The sequence below is a fragment of the Otolemur garnettii genome, unplaced genomic scaffold (genome assembly GCF_000181295.1).
Source record: "Otolemur garnettii isolate 467f Iridium unplaced genomic scaffold, OtoGar3 scaffold00014, whole genome shotgun sequence".
NCBI lineage: Eukaryota > Metazoa > Chordata > Mammalia > Primates > Galagidae > Otolemur > Otolemur garnettii.
The window spans coordinates 22214608-22231707 of NW_003852409.1; the positions used below are offsets into that span (position 1 = coordinate 22214608).

The 17100-nt window shown below is 40.9% G+C and overlaps 1 protein-coding gene across 1 annotated transcript in view; it reads right to left on the reverse strand.

Moving 5' to 3' along the window:
- The window catches only part of BRINP1 (BMP/retinoic acid inducible neural specific 1), a 186797-nt gene that overhangs the window by 57030 nt on the left and 112667 nt on the right, over positions 1–17100 (reverse strand). Inside the window, exons 3-5 of the mRNA XM_003785250.2 lie at positions 15018–15208; positions 8256–8425; positions 5210–5315 (exon numbers count right to left, since the gene is read on the reverse strand). Coding sequence (XP_003785298.1) covers positions 5210–5315; positions 8256–8425; positions 15018–15208 — 467 coding nt within the window. The remainder of the gene's footprint in view (positions 1–5209; positions 5316–8255; positions 8426–15017; positions 15209–17100) is intronic.

Below are 17100 nucleotides of genomic sequence, written 5' to 3' on the forward strand. Positions count from 1 at the left end.
TGGCCTGTTTTGCTGCCCAAAAGTTACTGATCTCTGGACTTCCCACACCATGTATTTATTGTTTTTGACCCATCTAGGAATGGAATCATATGGAAAGCACCACCTGGTGTCTGGGTTCTTTTACTCAACATTATGCTTGTGAGATTCTCACATATCGTTAACTGACAGTCGTACATTCTTACTCGTTTTTCATTCCTGTATAGCAGCTTACTATATGATAATATAATAATCTATTTGCCCTTTTTTTTTATTGATGGGCATTTAGGTTGTTTCCAGTTTAGGCTTATTTTGAATAAAGCTGCTGTGCACACTCATGTCTTCTGGTGAATCTAGGACACAATTCTGTTGGGCATATCCCTAGGAGGGGGACGGATGGGTCATAGGGCCGGGGCACGTGCAACCTCTTGTCCACACTGCTGAGCATTCTTAAAGTGACCATATTAATTTATGTTCCCATGAACAACGTACATCAAGTTCCCACTGCCACACGTTGACACTCCTTGATATCGTCAGTCTGCTTCATCTGAGCCAAGCTGATGCTGCGTTATGACAGTAAATGGTGCTTTTAATTTACATTTCTCTGCAGACTAGAAAAGTTGAGCACCCTTTTAAAGGTTGATTTGCCACTTTGATATTCTTGTTTGTGAAGTGCCTGTGTATGTCTTTTATCCATTTCTTTTCTCAGCAGACTATTTGCCTTTTTCTTATTGATTTTTAGGATTTAAATATTCTTATATATATTTATACACATAAATGTATTCTTATGTAAATTTATATTCATAAATATATTCTTATATACATTTGTATACACAAATACATTCTGATATATTTATATACATAAGTATATTCTTATATAGACATAAATACATTCTCATATATTTATATTCATAAATATGTTCTTATATACATAAATATATTCTTATATATATTTATATACTTGAATATATTCTTATATTTATATATTTAAATACATTCTTATATGTTTTTATATACTTATATATATTATATATATATATTGTGTATATGAGTACTCAGTCAGGCAGATGCATTGCTAATATTTTCCTCTACTTGGTGGCTTACATTTTTATTCCAGTTCTATTACATTTTAATAAGCCTAAATTTTAATGTAGTCCAATCTATCTTGTGCCTCTTGCATTCTCCCGTATATCAGCCTATACAAAAGCCATGAAATAATCTGCTGCTTTATATCTGAGAAGCTCATTTGCTTTCCCTTCCACAGAAGAATGTTATTCTTCCTTGATATCTTTTGTTTTTGCCTTTGACCCCTCCACCTGGACAGAACGAATCGCTGCCTTTTCTGAATCCCCACCACACTATGTATTCCATTTATTATCTTTATTAGGTTAAGTATTACCTTGAATCCCATATCTTTGCCTGTCTATCCTTTCTATCCTATCCTCAAACCCCATTCATCCAATTGTTTAAATTCTTCATGGTCTTTTCACTAAATCCTGGTCACAATGCCTGATAAGTAACTGGAGAACCGATCCATTTCTTTCCACCCCGACTGGTGCCTCCATGGTCTGAATCTCTGGCATTTCATCTTGAGCTCTGCAGTTGCTCACGACTGTTGCCAACCTCCAATCCGCCTCTCTCTAATTAATTGCCCACACAAGAGTTGGAGTAATCTTACAAAATATCCGTTTTCCTCATACTTCCTTTTTAAAAACATTTCTGTCGTATCCATTGCTCTCAAATTGATGCTCACCTCATTAATGTTCTGCACAGGCCTTCTCGGATTTGAGGGATTATTTTGTCTTTCTCACCATTGATGTCACTGCTTTAATCCCCTAAGAATTTTTCATTTCCTCAAATGCCCCTTGATAAAGCTTCTTCTGCCTGCCTCTGTATTCAAGACCCCACCCACCACTTATCCTTTAGGTCTCATCCTGCATGTCTTATTTGCAGAAAACTTTCCTGATTCCCTATGAAGTTAAGTCCCCATACTATCTGATACCACATAACCCTCATAGTTTTTTTCATTAAAAGTCATTACACTTGTTTGCTTCGAGCCCATCTTCTCCAATAGAGTGTATATTTCCTGGGGAAGGGGGAACACACCTGCCTTCTTTACTAACTTTTTCTTTTGCCTACCTCATTACTAACATGGACTACTAAAAATTATTTGTTTAATTGAATTGATCTGTGTTTATATGCCCAGGAACTAGTATTGACTTTGGCATGTTAGTTTCAATAAAGATACTATGATTCATCATTTTTATAAAATCCTAGAATCAGCATTAGGAAGAACTTAAAACCATCTACTTTGGGGCATCACCTGTGGCTCAAGGAGTGGGGTGCCAGCCTCACATACCAGAGGCGGTGGGTTCAAACCCAGCCTCGGTCAAAAACTGCGAAAAACCCCCCAAACAAACCATCTACTTTGATCACCCAACATAAATGATTATTAAATAATCTCTATACTGTTTCTACCACCCAACATAAATGATTCTTAAATAATCTCTATACTGTTTCTACCAAACATAACCTACTCATTATTCTCTGATAACGAGGAGTCTCTACGTCCTTCAGCAAGTTATTTTAGAGTTGGGTATAAAGGCTCATTAGAAAACAACTACTTGGGGCAGCGCCTGTGGCTCAAAGGAGTAGGGTGTGGGCCCCATATGCCGCAGGTGATGGGTTCAAACCCAGCCATGGCCAAAAACTGCAAAATAAATAAATAAATAAATAAAATGCAGATTCCTGGGCATGGTCTCATGCCCTATTAAAAAAAAAAAAAAAGAAAAGAAAGAAAGAAAGAGCTACTTTATACTTAGTTAAAGTTGGGATCTTTCTAACTTTCTCCCTTTTGCTAGATTGAGCTTGGCCTATTTTATCCAAAGTAGTGAGATTGAGTATCTTTCCTGAGAGGCAGCCCTTCAGTGTCCGAAGACAAGTCCTTTCTGCTCCACATGAACCTTCTTTCCCTGTTTATCACAGGATTTCCTCATGCAGACAAACTGCAGCTTCTCAATGTCCCTTTCTCAGTGTGCTGCTCAGACGTGGACCCCAAGGCTCCAGGTATGGTCTGATCTTTCAAGAGGAGGATGAGGCTGCCACCTCCCTTTTGTGAATAGCATATCTGGGCCTGGGAAAACCAGAGTCTTATAAATAGTTGGTTTTTGAGGGAAGGAACTCAAAATTAGATATGAAACTAAATTTGTCTTTAGAAGGTAGGGGCTTGGAAGGTGCAGGATGCCTGGACCTGAAGCTTCACTAGCTTCAGGGTAAATCGACCTCTAAATGTTCCTAAGATCTCAATAACTTCCTTGGTAGTAACATCTAATTAATTCCTTCTAAGTTTATTTCAATTATAACTCACAGGTCTTTCCACCCTCAGCGTGCTCAGCATGTGATAAACAGATGAGAGCCAAACTGCCCGGATTCCAATCCTGGCTCCCACTTCACATTCGCTGTAGGTATCACCTGCACGGATCCCTGGGAAATACTGGCACACCCAAGGAAGATCAGTCTGTTTCACCTACTTTCCTAACTGGCACTAGCAAAACCTTTTATGTACTTTTTACCCATAGGGAGGAGGGTTAGTCTCCGTGTATTTGAGATTTCGGTATTTGTTGTTTTAACAGTAAACCACTTTCTTGGCCTGAATTTCCCTGAGGGATTTTCATTCCCTGCTCCCATTGCTCCCAAGTGACACTACCAAGCCCTCCACGCACCGTTTTCTAATCATCTTCTTTCTGTAACAGGAGGATGAATCAAAGAGTCACCAGAATATAAAAGTCACATTAGCGTGTACTGAGCTCCACCTGCCAATCTCAGCGGCGCGTCCTCCCACCGACATTCAGAATCACCTTTATCACATACCCTTCCAGAAGGTCATGTTTTCAGTCTGCTCAAAGTTAAATCATGTCATTTTTTTCAGACCATGAAGTTAATGCATGATCGTTGTAGAAAAGTTAGAAAAGAAGCTAGAAGGGTAAAATCATCTGTAGCCTAACCATGTGGAGATAAGATGACATATTCCCTTTGCTGTATTAGTACTACTTATCTTTTTAAATTGTTAAGATCATGCCATCCACTCAATCAGAAATCTTCCATGTATTAATTAACGTTATATCAAATAATTTTCATATATTCCTGGAAACTCCTTATAAACATTTCAGTATCAGTTTAACACTATGTGGTTTATATACAATATAACTCACTTAGTCTTCTCTTGTAAGAAATTGAGATCTTGGGCAGCGCCTGTGGCTGAAAGGAGTAGGGCACCGGCCCCATATGCTGGAGGTGGCGGGTTCAAACCCAGCCCTTGCCAAAATAAATAAATAAATAAATAAGAAATTGAGGTCTTAATTTTTTGATACTCTAAATTGTATTTTAATAATGGTACTCTGTATATTTAAACCCTTATCAATTATTTTCTCTTCAATCTCTTCCTCTTTATGATATGAATTAATAAGAGTGAAATTACTACTTTGTAGAGTATATTTTCTTTACGTTAATGGTCCAGCTGTATGTAGAGAGAGCATCTGTACCTGATGTATAACAGACATTGAACAAATGCAAATATTTACAAATATCAACAAATTAATCCCTATATGGTTGCATTATCACCAGACATGTCAGACAGTATTTTTCTCTATATACCCTAGAAAGAATTAAGCATTGTCATTTGTAATCTCTGCAAAAGTGTGTGTGTGTGTGTGTATGTGTATGTATGTATATATTTAAGACTACGAATGATTAGGAAATAAGGGGGAAGAAAAATTACAGCGAATGAAAAATTCTATAAAGCATCCTATATTTGATGGGATTTAAATAAACTCTGCCAAAACAAATTGAAAATCAAAGGCAATAATGCAGAAAATTCAGATTATATGATATGAAACTTTAATATATATTAGGTCTGGGACATCTATAAATAATACTGTTCAGACGTTTTCTTCAAAATAATCAGATAAAGCTCACATTCCCTTACTGTCTATCTGCAAATGAATGAATGATCATGAATTTAATGTCCTGTATACATTAAAATTCTAAATATCTTATATAAAATATATCCCAATCTCAGCTGGCATATTTCCCTATCTGTAGCTTTCATTTGTTTTTCTGTGCTTCATCTTCCTCATTCTCCCCTTATGCCATCCCTCCTCATCCTCTCCTGCCCCACATCACATGTGTGCTGCTTGCTGTGACCCCAACCCCACCTTTTTCACCAGCTTCCTACCTTGAAGGTGCAGTTTGCTCTCCGTGCTTTGCAGAAGGACAGAACTCACAGAGTCCAGATTGTCGTAGCTGTTACAGCCCAGAGGCCCAGTGCGTGTCTCTGTGACCTGGAGTGGACATCAAATGAAAGTGTGAGACAGGCGTCCTTGTCTAGATAGACCCTGATGAGTCATCCCCCAGCAGAGCAAAGCCAGCAGAAAAGGTCTCCTGGCCTGAGTCAATGGCCACGTCCTGAGCACCTGGTCTATGTCTGGGACCATCTCGGGCTGTCACTGAGTAAACTAGCACAGGGGACAAGCGTCCAGCCTAGAGGTCTGGTTTCTATGGTTCTCACTCCACAAGGAGATGCTGTAACTATTTGATAAACTAATCAGTTGAAGGCACTATATTTCAAAAGCCTAGACTTTGGAACTGGAAAAGTCAGTGTTAAATCCAGGCCAGGCCATTTACTTATCATGTGATCTAAAGAAGTCAGTTCACTTCTCTAAGCTTCTGCAAAGCAAAGCCAGTGAATCTCTTCCAGGGAGGTTGTGAGAGCAGATAGGATGGTTCTAAATACCCAACATATGGTATATATTCAATAATGAGCAGTTCATTACAAAACATCTCTATAAATTGCAATGAGTATGTACGCATTATTCTTAGACAAGAACAATAAAATTATCCTTATTTTCCAAAAGAAGTTTCAGCAAGAAGTATCATCAGTGCACAAAGGGAACAATGCCCCAGTCTTATGGCTGCCCATTTCTAAAACCTGATCTTAAAAAACCTGGGGTGGTGGACAATAGGGATAGTTATTCAAAAGATAATCTTGAAGTAAGAACTCTTCAGTATGAAAAGAAGGCTTGTCATTTCTTCAGCCTTTGCTTCCCATTATTAAGGGTTGTTTTGATGTTAGCACTATAAAGACACAGAATTCATTGTAGGAAATGGTGACTTGAGAAACAGCCACCCCTACCACCTCTGTGCTTCTCCAGCGGTGAAACCTGGATCAATAACTTTCTCTCTCTAAGCCTCAATTTTCCCATCCATAAAATGTTAGGAATGCTCTGCCCCACCTCCACAGGTAAAGAGATCCAATTTGTGAAGTGTTTAGCTCTTAGGGCACAAAGCTACATGAACAATAATTAAATCTGGTTTTATTTTACAAATAGTTTATTTTTACGTAAAGAATAATCATATAGCTGTTATTGAGTGAGGAAGTAAACTACCAATTTATTTTACTGAAGATACCCACGGTGGGGAGGGCCAGTGAGCAAAGCTCCACTAGGTCAGGGGCTGGTCTTAAACGAGTTCAAGGTCCAGTCAGCTGGGTCTTGAGTTAGTAGCTAGAAATGGCAGGAAAAACCCTGGGGCCAAACTAATGGAGAAGGCAGTGCCTGTGGTAAGAAGCACCTTTCTTGAGAGGCCTCTGTGCAATTTCTCTGAGAAATTCCTCCTACGGAGGCAGACTGCGCTTCTAGGATGCACAAAAGAGGATTATCCTCTGACAGAGCTTCAATATCTCAATTCCACATCCCATCCAGGGGGAAGAGAACCATTTGGTGATAATGAAAACCAGGCCTTTTCAGGACTCTGATGGCTTCATCAAGATCCATCTCTCTGCACCGAGTTCCCTAACAACATAATCCCCCAATATAGGCGATCCTCCTTGGATGAACTGGCCCTTTGTTTGTTGATTTGATCTATTTTTCTCCTTACCACCTCCCTCCTCAGCGACCGGCTCCCTCTCACACTCTTCTCCCTCCTGGCTCGATTTCTGACTCATCTGTCAGACTCTCCCCAGACATGAGCCCCACCCCTTTTTGCTGCAGATATCTCAGAAAGTCTTAACATAAGGTAAGTCTGCATTTTGCTCAAACGAAATCAGAGTGAAGATGGAGAAGAAAAATGTAGGTTTCAACTCTGGTTTCAGAAAATCTGTGATGGAAAAAAATCCGCATTGGAACCCTCAGAAGAAGAAACTTGTTCTGTCAAGAGGGTACCCACCTCCACATTCTCTGGATAGAGGTAGTCTCTGAATTTATTGGATTTAAAATGGAATCTTGGCAACATCCCTATGCTCTAAGGCACCAACTTGAAAAATCCAGAGCTGCTTTTATTCTATGTGACTGTTTAACTTTAAATTCGCTGAAAGTGAGTAAACTTACAAATTCAGCTCCCTGGTAGCCACATTTCATCTGTTCAATAACCCCAAGTTATTGAACTTAACCCCTAGCTAAGTGACTACTATGTTGACAAGCACTGATGTGGGCATTTCCACCACCTTGGCAGGTTCTACGGAGCCAGGCTTGTGCAGATGAGCATGGATCAGCCAACCCCAGGATGCCTGTCTTGGTAAATAAAGTTTTATTGGAACACGACCATGCCCATTTGTCTGTGTATTGTCTGTGCTGCTTCTGTGCTACAAGAGCAGAATTGAGTGTGAGTCATGTAGGCCATAGGCTCACAAAGCCCAAACTGTTCACCACCTGGCCCTTTACAGAAAGCCGTTTGCTGACCTTTGGTCTAGAGTGAAGAGTTCCAGTCCCTAATAAGACATTCTCTTAACTATGTAACCCTGAGGAAAAGGTTTTTAATATGAGGCCTCAGTTTTCTCACCTGTAAAATGGGAAGTGAGAAGGAAGAAGTGAGAATTTAAAGACAGAGGTGTTTACAGTATCGCTAGGAAGGGCATCAGTAATCTGACTCTTGTTAGCCCTGAGACCTCAAGGATGTCCTTGACCTCCTTAGAGCCCCAGTTTCTACCCCTAGAAAGGGGTTGTGATATCAACCACAAAGGATAACTTTAAGAGTGAATGAGAAGACTGCTGATAATTTTGCCACAACAATCACCAGAGTACTCTAAGAGTCAGTACCTGTGGCCATCCTAATACCAAGGTTGATGGCATGACCAGGCACATGACAACATTACACAAAGCAGTTGGCAGCGTCTCTGTGAGCTATACATGGTTATGAAGCCAGGAAATGTCTGTGACCATCTGCTTTCAGAATGTCTGTATTGCAGTCCTGAGAACCTGCTACCCAAACCAATCCTCCAGCTGTACCTTGATTGCCCCAGTTGATATCTGGATCTCATGAAGCCTCCTCATGGTGCCATCACGGTCGACGAAGTAGGACGATGCAAGCTGGTGCAGAGCTTCCACGCTTTGGGTGGCATTCCCTGACTTTCTGTCCAGGCGGCTTTTGTCCATGTACATGGTCAAAGCCTCCTCTCCTGTGTGGGAAAGAGAAGATGATAAGGAAGCCTATGGAGCTCTCGTGTGGGAGGCAGGGCACAGGGCCCGGGATACTGAAAGCTGGCTTGAATCTCCAACTAGTATTGCCCAAATTTCTTTCTGCCTCTAAAAATCAAAGGTACAATTTGATCCTTGTCCCCATAATGTATGATTATGTGTGCATGGAAATGCACATCTATCTGATAGACTGATGTGCGCATACGCCTACTTATACTTGGATGTGCTTTCTACACATCTGCATGCATACATGTGCATTACACACATGTGCATTGGATCCTTGGGCAAGGACCATTAGCAAATCCTTGACAACTGAAGTCCAGCCCCTACAAACCACCTCATACTTCTCACAAACATCACTGCCCCTCTTCCGAGAAAATTCAGTCTCATCTATGAAATGACGATTTTAGCATAGACACTCCCTTTCATTCTTTTCTCCTTGTTTCCTCATTTTCATTCAGGTCCTTCTTTCCCTCTTTCCTACTCTCTCCTTTCCCCTTCCTTCATTTCTTTCTCCATTCCTTTTCCTCTTTCCCCCCACTCATTGCTAGATAGATGAATGAATTACTGGATAGATGACAGATAGATAAACAGGTAGGATTAGGACAGAGGAATGAATGAATGAGTGATAGATGAAGGTATACAAATATAGATGTAAGTAGACAAATGTATTGATTCCATTCATGAATATTTTATTAGAAATTCATACATAGATTACTAAAATTATTAAGCTATAATGAACTATACTTTGAGTAACAAACTGTTTCACAAGAATTCCAGAAATAAAGCTGAAGAAATGCCTACTAAATACACTCACACTCCTGACTCCTCTCACTGCCAACGTTGTGAACGAGGGCACATTCATTAACTTCCCTATTCCTCAGTGTATTCATTAGCAAAATTGGGAGAAAGGAAGTACCAAATCCATTGAATTACTAAAAAGAATAAATTAGTTACTACATGGGAAGTCTTCAGTACAGTGTCTGGTTCATTGTGGCACTCAAAAAAAGTCTGGAATAATCATTAAGGCACAGACTCTGAACTCTAGACTTCTGAACTACCTGTGTTAACCTCTCTGTGCCTCAGTTTCTTCATGTTAAAAATGGAGATGCCAACTGTACTTACCTCATAGGGTCTTCATAGATTTAAATTAGTTAATTACATGAAATACTTGAACCCTTCCTGGCACTAGTAAGCACTATGGAAGTGTTAGCTGCCACTATTTGATTATTGCAAATTATCAATTGTGCGATATTTATCCTTACAGCTAGTCAATTCAGTACAAAAGGATATTCAGAGAACAAAAACTATTGGTACGTTCTGAGATCCAAAGCCTGCTATCTAGGACAATCAAAACATCTTTAGAATGCTGATGACTTTTTGAGTTGAATACAAAACACAATTTACTTTCAGAAGGAATTCCATTCTATCCCTCACCTAAATGTCTGGCTTTTGAAATCCTATTGCAGCTTTCTGGGGCTAATTCTAATGTCACTTCCTCTTACCAGCCCCTACTCTACCTGTGGAATACCCCCGACAATCTTCCAGGATATCTTTTCTTGGGTGAGCTTTCTCCAGCCTCATCCTCACACCCCCGAGAGAAGTAACCCCCTCCCCCCAGCCATTCCCCAGTGTACCCATTCAGCTTAGTGTCACCGGCAGGCCCTGAGCACTGCTTCTATGCTGAGCACCTTGACAGGCACGGGGTGACAAGTGGCCAAGACTCTGAGACGTGCTGTAATTATAAACCCCATACCAGATGTCTCAGATTCAGTGTAAAAAATATAAAATTTCTCATCAATAGTTTGTTCTATTGATTATATGTTGAGATTGTAACATTTTGGATGTATTATGTTAAATATGATATATTGTAAATGATTTCTTCTTTTTCCCTTTACTTTCTAAGAGAATTTAAAATGGCATGTGTGGCTCACACTAATGGCCATTGCTGGTCTGGGGTGACAGAGTCCCAGAAGGTCACTTCAATATACCAGGGGAATAGTCAAGGTGGAAGGATTCAGGGCAACAGGTCAGGGAGGGGCACCTGTGCCCTTGTAGATAAGGTGGACCACGAGGCCTGCATGATCCAGCCCCTTACATTGTATGACTCACTTTTCTCTGGGTTTGTACCATGCACAAACGTGCCCCACTTTCTCTCCTTGTTAGACCCCACGTTAGTGGACTGCCCTTGACTAACTCCTATTTATCTTTCAGATACCACCTGAAACATCACCTCCTTCCTGTGAGAAGCCTGTCTTAATGTCTCACTCCTTACCTGAACTGGACTGATAACTTTAACTGTGCAAACTCTCACAGCCCCCTTTTTATCTGATGCACACATGCCTGGACATGGGTTGAGCCAAGAACAAGACATTTGTTTGTTCTTTCCCAAGAAGGCCCCACTGACTGCAGTCAGCCTGATCTTCTGTTCTTTGGACCCCAGAACAACCTGAACAGATTTGGCTTAAAAATGACTTAATACCCAATTTGACTTTGAGTTTCAGGGGCAGTGAGTTGTGGGGAGGTACAAAAGGACTCTAGCTAATCCATCACTCTAATGTCCAAGGCTTTTTCTGGAGTCTGATGAAGAGTGGAATATTCAGTTATCATTTGATGGATTAATGGATGGGTAGGTGGATGGGTGGATAGATGACTGAATGAATAGATGAAGAGATAGATAGGTGGACAGGTAAATGATTATATAAGTAAGCATGCCAAGAATTAGAGCCAGGAGGCAGAGGAAATCAACATTCCAAGTGTCAGCTCAGCTCTCTGAGGGGCCCGTGAAGGAGAAGGTGAAATAAGCCCAGTTCCCTCTGGACAGAGAACTGGCAGAAGCAAGCCTCAGATCAAGAGGGGTTAATGGGCTTCTTACAGTATTATTAAGACTTAATTTCTTGTTTATTAAGAGAATGCTCTGTTTAAGGTTGCTTTCCCACTTGGGCATTCCTTCAATTTGCCTTTTCACCCCATGTAGGCCATTCCTCAGTTTTCCAGGCCTCCAGGGGACTTTCTCTCACTCTCTGCAGCACCTTCTCTCAGAAGGGAACGAGCTGAGACACACACACACAAATACACACACAGGATGAGGATGAGGTGGGAGCAATAGGAAATGTTGCTCCCAGATGGGGGGTGAGGACGTCTGGACTGTAGGCTGCTGGGATGGTCCCTGTGGTTTTATTCTCAGCCTCCCTCCTAGTGAAGTAGAGATCTTCCAATATGTGGGGTGAGAAATGATGAACACACACACAAACATACACATCTGAACAAAAATATGAGCTCCTCATGTATAAAAAGACATCCACGCAACACACACACACATACATGCATATTTAAGCTCACATATACACATACATTAAGTATGTACATGCTACATCTCACATATGCATGAAATGCACATGTGTGTGTAATGCACATGTATGTATGCCCAGGCGTAGAGATCACATCCAAGTATAAGTAGGCATTTGAGCACATCAGTCTGTGCAGGTAGGCATGCTTTTCCATGCACACACAATCATACCTGCGAGATTAATCGTTTAAGTCACATGGGCACCAGCTTCCGTGTGTTTCCTTCCACCAAAACTATGCTTATCAGGGAGACGAAGGAAAATTTCTACCCCTGTTTTACCTGTGAGCTTCCAGATGTGGAATTCCTCCCTTCACCACCCTCTTTAAGAAGATCATTCATTTTACCTGTTTTATGAGTCTAAAAGACATCACCAAAAGTTGGGGAGCCCCTGGAAATGTGCATGTATTCGCTGTTGGCCCTCCCATCAGCTCCACATCATCATTTCCACTCCCTGGCCTTCCCGTCCCCTCCCCCTATGGAGTCAAACAAACACCGTTATTTATCCCACGGGTGACAGTTAAAGAATCATCATTTGTTGCTTGCTTATGCCCTTGTGAACTTACTTAACTCCTCAAATAGTTTATCAAAGCATTCCTTGTCAATGAACACAAGGTATTTAGAAAAAAAATATAGTGAATAACATTTTCTGCATCTCTATGTATGTAGATACCTCAATAGGAAAATGAATTTCTCAATGTCACCCACTCATCCAGTGAGTGACAGCGTTGGGCTTCATCTTGGGTTTCCAAGTCCCTTAGATGAATTAAATAAAAACAATAATAATAGCAATAGCAACTATTTGCTAGGTGCTAGGCAGTGTGATAAGCACCTTTAATGTATCCTTTTATTAAATTCTCAAAATATGCATGAAGGAAGAACTATTATTGTGACTATTTATCAAAGAGGAAACTGAGGCGTAGAGCATGAAATGACTAGAAAAGTGACACTGAGCTGGTGAGGAGCAGCAGGCCGGATAGCGTGGATCAGACACTCCTGCCCCTTCATTCTCTACAACTGCCACCTCCCTCACATTGTATAGTGGGTCATTAAGGAATATTTCCTCCATTAATGAATGATGAAATGAGGATGTGAGAAGGACCTCAGGCAGAGTGCAGTGGCTCATGCTATCAATCCTAGCACTTCAGGAGGCTGAGAAGGAAGGGTTGTTTGATGCCAGGAGTTCAAGACCAGACTGAGCAAGAGCAGCACTCTGGATCTACAAAAAAATTAAAAGTCAGCTAAACCTGGTGGTGCACACCTGTAGTCCCAGCTACCCTGGGGGCTGAGGCAGAGGAGCTCCAGGACGTGGAGGTTGCTGTGAGTTGTGATTATGCCACTGCATTCTAGCCTGGTGACAGAATGACACTCTGTCTCAAAAAAAAAAAAAAAAGAAAAAAAGACTAAGATCTCACACAGTTTCCAACATGTAGTGTTTAATCAACAATAAATCTCTTCCCTTTTCTCTCCCTTTTTCCTCCATGCTAAGGGCTGAGGGAACATTTAGGGCCTGCTGTCCAACACCGAATCTCAATCCAATGCTTTGCATATTTTAAAATGTTGTGTTGTAAAAACAGAAAAGGAACAAAGATCTGTGAATAATTCACCACCTCGCCTTGAAGAAATTAAAAATATATTTCATTGAGGGAGAACGATCTTTGCTACTTCGGATTTCCAGGGACTCAGACCAAAGCACAGCTTTTAATGGAAGAATTGAACTGGTCTCAAGTACTTTTTTTTCCCAAGTGAACTGGGAGGTGGGAGATATTCAAGCAAAAGGGTGCAGGTTAATGCTATAGTCAATGTAGAAAGGAATTCATTTTCACTTTATAATAGAATAGAATTTATAATAGTCATTGACTATCCAAAGTCCTACTTAATATAGTAGCTGACTATCAACAAACCACAAATATATGCTGGTTGGTTGGCTGTTGGAATAGGTGTGTGGGTTGGTGAAAGAAACGACTGATGCTGGATCAGAAATACAATGCAGGATGTGTAGACAGAAAACCCTAAATTAAAAACTTAGCCTTGTAGCTTATAAGCGATTCATCTTATGGGTCTCAGCTTCCTTACCCATAAAATGAAGGCAATATGACTTGTGGTTCTGGACTAAAGAAAGTGTACAATTCCTGCTATGTGGCACATATTCATTAAGTAGCAGCTAATATTATTATAAGAGTGAATTATTTTGCCCATATCAATCTCTCCACCCATATCAAATTACTAATCTGGTCATCCTTAAACTGTACACTGCATGCTCACTTTGAAGGCTCCACTGCCTTCTCTTACCTAACTGGCTCCTATCAAGCTCAACTATCACTTCCTTCATGAAGTCTTCACTGACCACTCCAGTGAGTGGTGTTCAACCATCCTCTGAAGGAGGGTATCCCATTACAATCATAGATCAGTCCACCCTGCCTCTGACGAGAAGGGGGCCTCTTTTGGTAGGCATGGGCCATGTCTCACTCACCAGGCAGCTCTGCGAGCAAATCAGTGTGGTTGTCCATCACCCAAAGGGCTTTCTCAAAGTTCAGCAGCCCAAGCTGCTATGGCAGAAAATTGATGCTTAAAGGATCCCTCATAATATCAAATGGTACATGCTGGAAAGACTCATAAGTGTCTAAACATGTGTCAACCACTCTCCTCACATTTATTTCATCCCCTTTATCTAACCCTCTTTCCCTTACTCTCTCAAAAACTGATCAGACCTGATAGGGAGAGATGGGTAAGGCAGAGCAGGGTGAAGCAATTAGTCTGACTTCCTTTGAACCTACTCAAGGAGCATATGATGTATAAACAATAGCCCATTTAAAGAATGATAACCTCAAGTTATTCTCCCCTAGAGTAGACTTAAGTAAACAAAGAAGATCCCCTAAAGAATATCTGAAATTTAATTATTTCCCCAGATCAGATCACATTTCAGAGGAGCTGAAACAATGATCAGAATAAGCACGTCTAACAAACTGAGCCAATTCCAATACTAAGCCATATGTCCACCAAAGTTGGTAAACCCTCAAATGAGACTGTCCCACAAATCTGAATTATCCACTCTGATCTGAGCACAAACAATGGCTAAGACAAGTTGGCTCATGTGGCAACATGTGCTTTTACATGATGTAGGATGTCAGAGAGCCTAAGAAGGCTTTGTGTCAGGACATCCCACTCTCCCTCCCAACCTGATCAGAAGGTGTGACAGGACTGTGGCCCAGGGGCTGCTGACCTACCTCCCAAGGTGGCTGAGATGAGCAGGTGGGTGCCGTACTTTTTGATGATGGTGTCAATGAACTGCTGAGTGGTGGGTCTCCTGCCGAGCAGGCGGATGCTCCTTTGAAACTCCGGCATGAGGGGCATCGGATGACGAACCAGATCCCTCCTCTCGATGGCTGTGTTCCTCACCTTCCAACGGGCAAACTCCCTGGGCAAGAAAGACAAGTGACAGCCCTCAACTTACCACCACTGTCCTCAATTCAAAGTCCACTCAGCTACCCCATCTGGGCATCTGTTCTTAGGAGAGAGAGTGTCTACAATTACTTCTAATATTTCTCAAGTGATACTTTAATCTGCAGTTTTCAATCTCTTTTAGCTAACACATATATATATGCTGAGTACGGTTCTTATCACTGGGATACAGAACCAGATAGACACAGTCATGCTCTCAGGCTGCTTATAGAACACCAGGAAGACATTGGTCAGGAGCTGTTTTTACTAGGTAATGGGTGGAAAGACTGAGGAAAAAGAAAGTGTGATAATAACATTCATAATCAAATCTGATGATAATGATGAACATTTTTATGATATTTTATGTTCCATAAGAATCTTATGTGTAATTTTCCATCTAGCCCTGTGACAGGGGATTGCCATCCATTTCTGATACCTATCATAGAACCTACTTCTTCATATCAATCTGTCTGTTGGTCCATCTCTCCCACTAGACTATAAATAAGACCATAGAGATGGAATCCTCTTAAGTACTCCCCAACCCATCCCTGTGAAGTACTCCGTTCATCCTGTGAAGAACTCAGTGCCTGCTACTTGGAAAGGTTTATAATAATGCTAAGTGTATGAATAAAAAAGCAGAAGGAAGGAAGGAAGGAAGGAAGGAAGGAAGGAAGGAAGGAAGGAATCAAGGAAATCAGGAAGGCAAGTTGTATAATTATGGACAGGATCTAAGGCACAAATCAATCTGAGAACTGTTACAAGACAATCCAAAAAACAAATACTGGGCCTTCAGTTCACTTTAATCCAAAGTGCTAACATGCACTCACTAACCATCTACTATTTGGAAGAAAGCTACAATCTAAAGACTAGATGGGAGAATTTCCATGTTTTTCCTTCACTAAAACTAGCCTAGATCAAGATTGAAGAGCACCAAATGCAGAAGTCCAAGTCTCACACTGCCTCTCACACCTCTTGTCTGGTGCGATCTCAGGCAAAGCATGTTCTCTCACTAGACCTACATTTCTTCATGTATAAAATTCAAATAATATTCTATATTTCCTACCAGTGGTGCAGGGATTACATGAATCATACAACGTAAAAATACCTTTGGAAAGTCAAGATGCTATTTTAATGTAAAATATTGTTTTACCACTCTACTTCTTACAAATTCCAAGACACATGTGCGTAAATCACTAAAGCTTCATAGACAGTGAACATGGTGCATGCAAACAAGAGGGGATTTAAAGAGACTTGGTGCAGGTTGTTTCACTAAGTAACGATCATTCCAAGCAAAGATGCAGCTCCCCCAGTGCAACCAGTTCTCCAACCTGCCTGAGTTACGTGTTCTCAGTCCCTTGAGAAAAATAGACGGACCAAGCGGGCTGTAAGGTCAGCCATGATAAATTATGGGAACCAGAGTTTAATGAAAAGGTCTCTCTTTCCTGCCACAATATGGAAGAGACAAATGGAAAAAGGGGCATAGGGTGAGAAGAAGCAGACCAGGGTGGGAATCAGGCTGGAATATGCCTCGCTAAATCAGTGGTGAAGTCTGACCCTTGGCTCCCAGAACACTGCGTCTGAAAAAAAACCTCCATTGTTAGAATACATTTTCAAGCCTCAGAGCTTATGGTCTGTGTCTGCTTAAGAAATCTCTGTCCATCGGGCAACTGAAGCAACATCAAAAATACACTTTTGGGACCTGATCAAACTAAAGAGCTTCTGCACAGCCAGGAAAACAGTAAATAAAGTGGGTAGACAGCCCTCAGAATGGGAGAAAATATTTGCTGGTTATGTCTCCGACAAAGGTTTAATAACCAGAATCCATAGAGAACTCAAACGTATTAGCAAGCAAAAAACAAGTGATCCCAT